Source organism: Chanodichthys erythropterus, chromosome 8, assembly GCF_024489055.1.
Source record: "Chanodichthys erythropterus isolate Z2021 chromosome 8, ASM2448905v1, whole genome shotgun sequence".
NCBI classification, from domain to species: domain Eukaryota; kingdom Metazoa; phylum Chordata; class Actinopteri; order Cypriniformes; family Xenocyprididae; genus Chanodichthys; species Chanodichthys erythropterus.
Genome location: NC_090228.1, coordinates 34,567,699 through 34,579,151, shown reverse-complemented (window position 1 = coordinate 34,579,151; position 11,453 = coordinate 34,567,699). Strand labels below are relative to the sequence as shown.

The 11,453-nt window shown below is 40.9% G+C and overlaps 1 protein-coding gene across 1 annotated transcript; it reads left to right on the top strand.

Annotated features, from left to right (window-relative positions):
* Nucleotides 1-3,300: 3,300 nt before the first annotated feature.
* On the top strand, nt 3,301-10,867 carry LOC137024817 (tripartite motif-containing protein 16-like). The gene is made up of 6 exons (XM_067392704.1): nt 3,301-3,932; nt 5,215-5,310; nt 5,397-5,630; nt 9,527-9,686; nt 9,794-9,859; nt 10,098-10,867. The coding sequence occupies exons 1-6, from the start codon at nt 3,354-3,356 to the stop codon at nt 10,619-10,621; spliced, it is 1,659 nt and encodes a 552-aa protein (XP_067248805.1). The 5' UTR covers nt 3,301-3,353; the 3' UTR covers nt 10,622-10,867.
* Nucleotides 10,868-11,453: the final 586 nt, after the last annotated feature.

The window sequence follows — 11,453 nt, the reverse complement described above, 5'->3', positions numbered from 1 at the left end:
TTCACAGTTATGTGTATGGACTTCCAAAGTTTGTGGCGGAGACAGATCACAAGCCACTAATAGCCATCATCAAGAAAAATCTGAGTGAAATGTCACCGAGAATCCAACGGCTAATGATGAAGCTTCAGAGATATGACTTTGAACTGATATATACACCTGGAAAGTACATAGTGCTAGCAGATGCCCTGTCCAGAGCAACCTCAGACAGTGAGACACATCACAAGAGCTCTACAGAAGCTGACGTGACTCTTCATGTGAACATGATAGCTGGTGCTCTTCCAGTGACTGATGCAAAGTCTAAACAGATTGTAGCTGAAACCGCGAAAGACAAAGAGCTACAGATTGTCATCAAACTTCTGAATGAAGGCTGGAAAAAGGAAGCATGTTCACGGTACTACAATATAAGGACAGAGTTGAGTGTGGTAGAAGGACTTCTGCTGAGACAGAATAGAATAGTAATACCACAAGCACTGAGAAAGGAAATGCTGAGAAGATTGCATGAGGGACATCTGGGAGCAGAAAAATGCAAAAGGAGAGCCAGGACAGCCATCTATTGGCCAGGAATTAATGCTGACATTGACAGAATGGTGTCAACCTGTGATACCTGCTTAAGTCATCGAGCAAAGCAGCAAAAAGAGCCAATGATCATCACTGACACACCTAGTGAGCCGTGGCAGAAAATTGGAACAGATTTGTTTGTCTTAAATGGGAAGAACTATCTGCTTGTTGTGGACTACCTGTCTAACTATCCAGAGATGGCTCTGCTTCCAAATACATCTACTGCCAGTGTAATCACACACATGAAGTCAATCTTTGCAAGGCATGGAATCCCTCAGGTTGTCTGTAGTGACAATGGACCATGTTATAATAGCAAAGAATTCCAGGAATTTGCAGTGGAGTATGATTTCAAACATGTGACATCGAGCCCGTTATATCCACAATCTAACGGGAAAGCGGAAAAGGGAGTACATATAGTTAAAATGCTACTGAAGAAAGCAGTGAGCAGCAAGTCTGACCCATATCTAGCATTGTTAAATTACCGTGCTTCACCACTGGAACATGGTTTATCTCCAGCTGAGATGCTAATGGGAAGAAAATTGCGTACTACCCTGCCTTACCTGACACAACCAAAGAAAATCAAAGGGTTGCAAAAGAAACAAATGCAACTAAAAAAGAGACAGAAAATGAACTATGATAAGACCTCCAGGAGTCTTCGACCTCTTGCTAACAATGACACAGTAAGACTTGAGGATTGCAATACCTGGCATAGAAAAGCCACAGTCCTTGAGGAGGTTTATCCGAGATCTTACACTGTGAAAACAGAAGATGGTCAGATCCTGAGAAGAAATAGGAGAAGTTTGCTGAAAACACAAGAAACAGTGCCACAGGATACATCACCTGTAGAATCGGAAACAGAACCAGTTATAGACAATAAAGAGGATGAAAAGGAGACACACTTACCTGAATTGCGAAGATCCAAACGCACAGTAAAACCACCTGAGAGACTTGACCTGTAAAGGAGGCATTAGTAAAGTGAACAGACATTTAAGTAGTTACTATGCAAAAAGAGAGTAATGACAGTTGAATGTTAATTAAGAGATGGTTTGTATAAAGAGCATAATGTTTAAGTTGTTATATAATATGTTGTTGTTAAGTGAGTGTGCAAGAATTTAAATGCAGTAATGGTGAAACCTTAAATCTAAAAATAAAAAGAGGAGATGTCATGATAAGTGAGTATTTCATGATATGTGCATATACCTAGTCTAATCACTAGATGTCAGTAGTGAAGTACTTACCTGTAGGTGTTGGTCCTACCTGAAGGAGACGCCTAGTCATGTTGTGAAGTTGCACCATGTGCGGACCGTTCTGTAAAATATAAGATGTTTTGTTAGACACAGTTTCATTAATTGAACAACAAACATTACAATCTTTTTTGAGTAATGCCCCCAACACTGACTATTACTGCGTTCACGTCACCTCGTATTTACCGGAATCTTGACATGACAACACGTGACGTTATATTCGGAGCTGTTCACGTCCTTTTGGTCCTTGGACTAGGAATTATGCGTTTCCATGACACCACTATCAACACCTAAATGAATCTACAGCGGTCAGGTGGAACATGTGGGAGCTCTCAGAAAACTCCCAGCTTACAAGCTGTAATTACGATCTCTACGAGGACGTGAACGCTTTTTACAAGCTCGAATCTCGTAACTACAGGAATTACAAGGCCGCGTGAACGCACCTTTTAGTCCTCCTTGCTGGAGTGTGACGTGATTTGATGTGCAGGTGTGATGGATTACGTACAAACCAATAGGGTGTCAGAATGGTACATTATATGTTTTATCTTCTCATCCAACCACAATCAAATTCACTCTATCCGGATGGCGCGATTTATCTGGATATTTTTTTTTTTTTTTTTTTTAAAGCCGGAATGAAAACAAGCCGAAATGAAATAAGAGTAACGAGGCTATTTTTAAAATGTAAGGAGTAGAAAGTACAGATAATTGCGTGAAAATGTAAGGAGTAGAAGTAAAAAGTAAGCTGAAAAATAATTACTCCAGTAAAGTATAGATACCCGAAATTTCTACTTAAGTAAGGTAACGAAGTATTTGTACTTCGTTACTTGACACCTCTGCCACTGATGAGCAGGGAATTGACTCCAGATGGTACAAACCTATTGAGTGATAGGAAGAGTGGCAACAAGAAATGGAGCACAAAAGGAAAAAGTATAAACAGAGGGAGAGAAAACAGACACCAACACATCACACATTTCCACAGAGGTATACAAAGAATGCAAATAAAAAATACATCCTTGGATGTAACACAAGGAATCAGAGGGAAGAAAATGTTTCTAGCCCTTACAGTTCAAAATTTATTAACCTAACCGTGAGTGCAACTTTGGACAGTTGGTGGCTCTCGAGGGATTGAGAGACACCAAATGTGCTATGGTGACAGTTCAGACTGTGTGTCAAATTTCATAACTTTCCCGCAACCGGTTCTATGGGCTGCCATAGACTCAAGAGTGGAATAATAATAATAATAATAATAAAAACACTAACGATTACAATAGGTGCCTACACACCTTCTTACTGTATAGATGTAATAATTAGGATGGAGTTTTACTGCAGTTATTAATGGTGTTGTCCTGATTCTCTGTAACTTATATTCTTTGATTGTCTGAGGCTGACATCTAGTGGACGTCTTATAATCTGTGACTTTACAGACTTGCAGACATTTGCACACGTCACTCAAACAGAAACAGGAAACAAGAATCACATGAGTTCAGGGAAATAGAAACTGAGGTGTAGTTGATCTGTTGTGTGTTTGTGTCTCTGTATTCATGCAGTAAAATGGCAGAAGCCAGAATTTCAGTGGATCAGAATGAGTTCCTGTGTCCAGTGTGTCAGGATCTCCTGAAGGATCCAGTGGCCATTCCCTGTGGACACAGTTACTGTAAGAGCTGTATTACAGGCTGCTGGGATCAGGAGGATCAGAAGAGAGTTTACAGCTGCCCTCAGTGCAGACAGACCTTCAGTCCAAGACCTGCTTTAGCTAAAAACACCATGCTGGCTGAAGTGGTGGAGAAACTGAAGAAGACTAACCTTCCTGCTGACTGTTACGCTGGAGCTGGAGATGTGCAGTGTGACGTCTGTACTGGAAGAAAACACAAAGCCATCAAGTCCTGTCTGGTGTGTCTGGAGTCTTACTGTCAGACTCATTTTGACCGTCATGAGGAATTTCACTCACGTAAGCCACATAAAGTGACTGATGCCACTGGACGACTGCAGGAGATGATCTGCCAGAAACACGACAAGATCCTTGAGGTTTTCTGCCGCACTGATCAGAAGTGTATATGTGTGCTCTGTACGATGGATGAACATAAAAACCACAACACTGTATCAGCTGCAGCACAGAGGACAGAGAAACAGGTATGAACTTTAAAGGTGCCCTAGAATTGAAAATTGAATTGACCTCAGCATAGTTAAATAATTAGAGTTCTGTACATGGAAATGACATACAGTGAGTCTCAAACTCCATTGTTTCCTCCTTCTTATGTAAATTTGATTTGTGCAAAAGACCTCTGAAGAACAGGTGAATCTCAACATAACACCAACTGTTTCGCAACAGTTGGGATCATTAATATGTATGACCCCAAATTTTGCATATGTCAGCTCATTTTCAAGGCATTAGACAAGCCAGTATTAACGTCTGGATGTGCACAGCTGAATCATCAGACTAGGTAAGCAAGCAAGGACAACAGCGAAAAATGGCAGATGGAGCAACAATAATTGACATGATCCATGATATCATGATATTTTTAGTGATATTTGTAAATTGTCTTTCTAAATGTTTCGTTAGCATGTTAATGTAACGAAATGTACTGTTAAATGTGGTTAAAGTTACCATAGTTTCTTACTGTATTCACAAAGACAAGACTGTCATTATTTTCATTATTAAACACTTGCAGTCTGTATAATTCATAAACACAACTTCATTCTTTATAAATCTCTCCAACAGTGTGTAATGTTAGCTTTAGCCACGGAGCACAGCCTCAGACTCGTTCAGAATCAAATGTAAACATCCAAATAAATACTATACTTACATGATCTGATATGCTGCATGACGAACACTTTGTAAAGATCCATTTTGAGGGTTATATTAGCTGTGTGAACTTTGTTTATGCAATGTATTATAGAGTTGCAAGCTTGGGGGTGGGGAGAACGAGCATTTAAAGGGGACGCACGCAGAAACAGCGCATTTTTAATTATGCCCCAAAATAGGCAGTTAAATAAAATTAAAAAATTCAATAAAAATTTAATAATAAAAAATATATGGGGTATTTTGAGCTGAAACTTCACAGACACATTCAGGGGACACCTTAGGCTTATATTACATCTTGTGAAAAAAGGATTCTAGGGCACCTTTAAATTAGACACTGATGAAATAATGTTGACATTATTTATATTGGCACTCATATGATCAGGTGACATCATTCACACTGCAGATGTCAACATAAGTGAACAGTAGCTGCAAGTGGAGTTTCACTGCTCAGCGTATTTGTGCTCCGCATTGAACTTAACACAAAATATGGTGAAAATGCACCGTAAACATTTACCAACACGAACATTTTTACAAAAAAAACAACCTCTTCATATGATGATTTAGTGACAGTGTAATGTGACATTTGCTGTTATTGGTTTTATGCTGCAGAAACAGCTGAAGGAGACACAGAGGTCGTTCCAGCAGAGGATCCAGCAGAGAGAGAAAGATCTTCAGCAGCTGAGAGAGGCTGTGGAGTCTCATAAGGTGAGTCTGGAGAAGAAGAGAAGTTTGAGAAGTCTCAGTCAGGACTCACTGAAGCCACTGTGTGATTGTGATGTGTGTCCTAACAGCGCTCTGCACAGACAGCAGTGGAGGACAATGAGAGGATCTTCACTGAGCTCTTCCGCTCCATTGAAAGAAGCCGCTCTGAGGCCACACAGCGGATCAGAGATCAGGAAAAGACTGCAGTGAGTCGAGCTGAAGGACGACTGGAGCGACTGGAGCAGGAGATCAATGATCTGAGGAGGAGAGACGCTGAGCTGGAGCAGCTTTCACACACACAGGATCACATCCATTACCTGCAGGTAACAGAGATCTAGAAGAACAGGATCTGATCATCTTCTTTTAAAAGAGACACCCTTACAAATGCAGTTCAGCTCTGGAAATCTCCTAGGAAAACACTTTCTTCTGGAAGTCACGAGTAAACAGTATCTAAATCCAAACTCATTTCACAAGTTCACACTTACAATTAATTAGAATAGGGGTCTTCAAAGTTTTTCAGGGCAAGGACCCCTTAGGTGATAAAGACATGGAGCAGGTACCCCATATACAAAATGTGTCAGAGCTACATATTAAGCATATAACCTTTGATATTAATAGAAACTAACCATATTATGATTTAGAATAAGTTATATTATGTTAAGACAGTAGATCAGACCACATTATTGTTGTTGCACATGCATCACTGTCTGTCTAATACTTTTTATTGTTAAAATTGAGATTTATGCATCATAACAAGCAAACATTGTCACGGATGAAGAAGGCAGACAAATGCAGATTCATGAATATAAATGGTTTAATCCAACAAGCAGGCAGAAGCGCAACAGTGTGCTACAAACACAAACAATAACCGACAAGGACTGAACTAAACAGGGAGAATATATACACAGGAGGAAATGAGGGAACTAAACGGGAACAGCTGGCGACGGAACCATGGTTAGTGGTGTAGGAACCGGCGGAACAGAGTGGTTGACGGACCGTGGCGACATCGCAGACCTGGAAGACAGGAACTGAGCGGCTGACTCACGGGACTGAGGCGATTAAGTTTTTAACGGATGACTGGGGTGACGATGTGGTGAGGGAGGCCGACAGGGAGGTCAGAGGAAGGGAGGAGTCCAGTGATGCCAAAGGGGTGCAGGGTGAGGGTGCAGCCCAAATCCTGGAAGTCAGTGGCTGTAGCTGGGCGTTGACCGCCAAAGGCCAACCTGGAGTGTCGAGCGATCCCAGCGGAGCTTCCAGGCAGGCGGACCGTGGAGGTGATGAAGGAGTGGTGGGTTGAGGTGATGGCGACGGGCTGACAGGTTGAGGTGGAGGTGTGGGCCTGGAGGCCCGAGGTGCAGCCGGGGACTCGGCAGAGCTGAGGAGCTTGATGACATCGGTGGTACCAATGGATCCAGGGGGCTGGTCGTGACCAGTGATGGAGATGGGATCAGGAAGACAGGCAGGGTTACAGGCTGAAGGTGATGTCCGGACAGGACCGGAGCATCCAGATAACCGGACGGGACCGGCGAAGACGAGGAGGATTCGAGGGTGGGGACTCAGGTGGGCACCTCGGGCTCGCTGGCTGTGAGGGAGAGGCTGCCATTCCGGAGCATCCAGGCCAGATAACCCAGATATGGCCTGCTTTCAGGGAGGAGGAGAAACCGCAATACTGGTGAGTCCATATTGTTCTTAATTTGTTTTGAGTGGTCAGTTGTTCTGTCACAGATGAAGAGGGCAGACGAATGCAGATTCACAAATCTTTTCACACTGAGGACAACTGAGGGACTCAAACACAACTATTAAAAAAGGTGCAAAGATTCATTGATGCTCCTGGAAACACGATGAATTAAGAATTGGAGATGAAAACTTTTGATGTAGATGTCACCTCCAAAACTTTCCAGCCATCAGTCCTCTTAGCAGCATGAAAAAAAATAATTTTTATTTAACCGATTATAGCTATTATAGCCTCAAAGAGCACTCACTTTACAATCACTAAAAAGCTGTCACTCATTTTAGTTCGCGATCTCACAAAGTTTCATTAAAATCTCACACTTCACAATCTACACACACTGCATAATGAATCTCTGACTTATATTGTGCCTTTGTTAATGAGAAGATTCACGAGAGTATTGTTTCTTCAGTTTCAATAATGCTACAGTAGCCTATTATTTTTTCAGCAAAACTTCGTGCTGTTATAAGCTAAATTAGTCCAAGTCCAAGCATATATTAATTTATTGTTTTGTAATACTACTTCACATTCTACGTAAATTAAATTAATGAAAACAAAAATATCACATATTAATGCCTTTTCATCACACAAATATGAATTTAGCAAACTTTCCCCTATAATTCTGTCAATAAACAAAGATTTTAATGACATTCCCAGCATGTTTTAAACTTTTTAGAGTCCATTTTATGCAATGTAATTCAGCTAAGATGGCGATTGATGCATTTGATCAGGATAATGAAATGATTAATACAAATATTTAATGTGGGTGTCACAGTACTGCTGTGTAGAACCCACTCACAAAGGCACAAGAAACAAGAGTCCGAAGATAAACTTAAATCCACAAATGAAGATGTAAATAATCACGAGAAGATAATAGCAGACCAACTTAACACGACAAACACCAGACAAAGGACTGACAGAAACAGAAGGCTTAAGTACACAGAGACTATTGAGTTAATGACAAGACACCTCTGAACTAAAACTCAAATCAATCTGATACTATGACAACTAAAGAGTGGCAGGAAAACTGAACAAAGGAAGACATGTGACAACATGTACAAATAAACCAAACATGTGACAGTGGGATAGATGTTGGTATATTAATGACCTCAAGATTTTATTTCAAAACATGAATTAATCACTTTCATGTTTTCTGAACAAATGTTTTTTTTTTTTTAAACTTGCATTATTTTGCTGTTTTAAACATATATTTATATATATTATTTTTTATATATAATTTCAAATCACACTAAATATTTGAATTTATTATTGCAGTCTTTCTAATAAAAAAATCATGTATTTCTTATGCTAATATTGAGTACTCAGTATGTACTTAATTGAGTACTTAATATGTACTTAGCATGTGTTTGCTAAAGTAGTGTGTGATTGTTACCGTGGTTAGGGGGGCTTTGAGGCACTCATTGGGCGCCCCATCAGCTGGTGGGGCCCAATACAAGCACCTAGAAATGGCCCTGAATGTCAACTGATGTGCCTGATCTCTTACATTTACATTTATGTTATTGGCAGATGTTTTGTCATCCAAGGGTTTTACTAGTGTAACGTTGGGAGTCGTGACGACAAGGGGTAGGTCCAAACGCAGGCTTTATTAGAATGACTGTAGTTGTACAGGCAAGGGTCAAACACCAGCAAACAGAAACATAAGGGCAAGGCAGAAGAGTAATCCAAGTCACAGGCAATGGTCAAAACAGGCAGCAAACGATCATCAAACAAGGGAGAAACAGTCCAGGGTCAAAAACAAGGCAAGGCTAGGAACTAAGAACAAGAATTAACACAGAAATCATACGACTAAACAATACTCAGCCCTGTGTGTGTGTTTGGGTGCAGCTTATAAAGGGTCCACTGATGGGAAACAGGTGCGAGTGTGTGATTGGTTCCTAAATAGGGAATTATGGGAAATGTAGTCCAGAGTGATGTACGACTGTGTGTGCAATGAAATGGTGAACCGGCGACCTCTGGTGGGGAGTAGCAGGAACCAGCAGGCGCCGGATACGTAACAACTAGAAAGTTAGGTAACACTTTAATTTACGGTCCAGTTCTCACTATTAAATAGTTGCTTATTATCATGCATATTACTAGGATATTGGTTGTTTATTCATATGTATAAATCACATATTAATGCCTTATTCTGCATGACCATATTCTACATCCCTACCCAATATTTAATCCTACCCAATACCTTAACTACCTGCTAACTATTAATAAGTAGTCATTAGGTGTTTATTGAGGCAAAAGTCATACTTAATAGTTAGTTACTAATAAGAATTGGACCCTAATCTAAAGTGTGTGACCGAAAGTTCACATATAGCTCTAACATGATATAATGAATATGAGAAGAATGAAGCTGATGCTGTGAAAGTGCTGGATTGAGGAGAGTTACTAAAGATCAACAAGAGCTGCTCAAATCTGACAGTAGTGCAGGTTATTGGCTGAAGTGTGGAGGTGATGAGCTTTGATTTCTGTTTTCTGTAGAGTTTCCAGTCTCTCTCAGCTCCTCCTGAATCTACAGATGTAAATGACAATCCCTTCAGTGTTCTCTCCTCTTTTGATGGCGTGAGGAAATCTGTCCATCAGCTGAGAGACAAACTGGAGGCTTTCTGCAAAGAGGAGCTCAAGAAGATCTCTGACAGAGGTAAAGTTCATGTATGTCATCATGTTAGAAATGTCTTAGGAATGGATGCAGGGATCATTTTCTCTTGACATGATAATCACACTTTTCATGTCTGTTGATTTCCACAGTCACTTTCACCAACATGTCACTTTCACCACCAACTGTTCCCAGGACCAGGAAGGACTTCTTACAATGTAAGTCACTAAGGAAACAAGCAGAAAAACTCAAAGTGTGTTCATGTTTTTCCTGTAGAAGGAGAAAGAAAACATGACAGAAGAGTTTAATAGTTGATCATGTAAATTATGATTTGCACAGGATATCTGGAAAACTGTACTGAGACACTGATGATATATTGAACATGAAGAGTTCAGAAACATTAAAAGATCAGAAAAAGTCATAATTCCTGATTGCAATGTGTTTTACCTCCATCAGATTCCCATCAGCTCACTCTGGATCTGAACACAGTGAATAAACACCTCCATCTGTCTGAGAGGAACAGGGTGATTACTGTCATTCTCACAGAGCAGCCGTATCCTGATCATCCAGACAGATTTGATGGATATAATCAGCAAGTGTTGTGTAGAGAGAGTGTGTGTAGACGCTGTTACTGGGAGATTGAGTGGAGTGGTGACGTGTATATATCAGTGTCATATAAGAGCATCAGCAGGAAGGGATCGGGTAAAGAGTGTGTGTTTGGATCTAATGATCAGTCCTGGAGTTTGATCTGCTCTTCCTCTAGATATGCATTAAGACAAAATCAGATAGAGACTAAACTCCCAGTAAAGCCCATCAGCCGTCGAATAGGAGTGTATGTGGATCACAGTGCGGGAACTCTGTCTTTCCACAGCGTCTCTTGGGACACAATGAGCCTCATCCACACAGTCCACACCAAATTCACCCAGACACTCTATCCTGGGTTTAGGGTTTATAATGGATCATCAGTAAAACTGTGTTGATGTCACATGCATGTTCTGCTTTTCCCTTTGTGTCTGCCTGAGTTCTAGGTTATGAGTCAGTTAATCATTGCAACCAGCTGTGACATTTAATGAATCGGAATAGATTTTAGATCAGCGGTATTCAAATGGAGGGCCATGGGACATAATTGCGGCATTTTACCATTTCTACAGATACAAGTGATCAGTGCGTCAAAACAACGGAGTAGTTTACACCACAAGTGTTCAGGGTCGTTTATGATCTTTCAACGCTACATCCTCTTGTATTTTTATCTAGAGCTAAATGCGCTTCATTCAAGCCCTTTCCACTCTGTGCACGCTGCTTCTCTGTTCTCTATCCCGCTAAACACATTAAACACATTAACAGCTGCAGATGATGTGGTTATTTTAACAACCAGAGACAGTCCTGCCGCCAGCAGCTCTCAATTGCCGATGTCATAATTTCGCTCTGCAGGAGACAAACAATGTGAGAAATAAGCACTTGGATGTAATGTATTATCTTGAGTGGATATTTGAGAAAGAACTGCTACAACACCAACGTCTGATACATCAACCTCCACCACGAACTGCAGAGCAGAGTCAAGTGTAAAAAAATTAGAGCAGAAGTAAACCTGCATTTGAGTTCATCAAAAGCACTCTGAGCTGCCACAGTCCAGACAAATTTAGCCTTGGTGTGGAGGTCAAGGCAGGGGCCGCCACCTGACTGAAGTTCCTGATGAATCGCTGATATAAATTGGCAAAACCCAGGAACTGTTGTAAACTCTTTCTGGAGTCAGGCACCTACCAGTTAGAGACGGCCCTCGCCTCCGCAGGGTCCATGCGAATCCCCTCCACC

Excerpts from the sequence above, each read along its gene's own strand:
- LOC137024817 (XM_067392704.1), top strand. The coding sequence starts at position 3,354 with ATGGCAGAAGCCAGAATTTCAGTGGATCAGAATGAGTTCCTGTGTCCA. Across the intron at positions 5,311-5,396 it reads AGGCTGTGGAGTCTCATAAG|CGCTCTGCACAGACAGCAGT; the intron begins GTGAGTCTGGAG and ends GTGTCCTAACAG. Across the intron at positions 9,687-9,793 it reads CAAGAAGATCTCTGACAGAG|TCACTTTCACCAACATGTCA; the intron begins GTAAAGTTCATG and ends TGATTTCCACAG.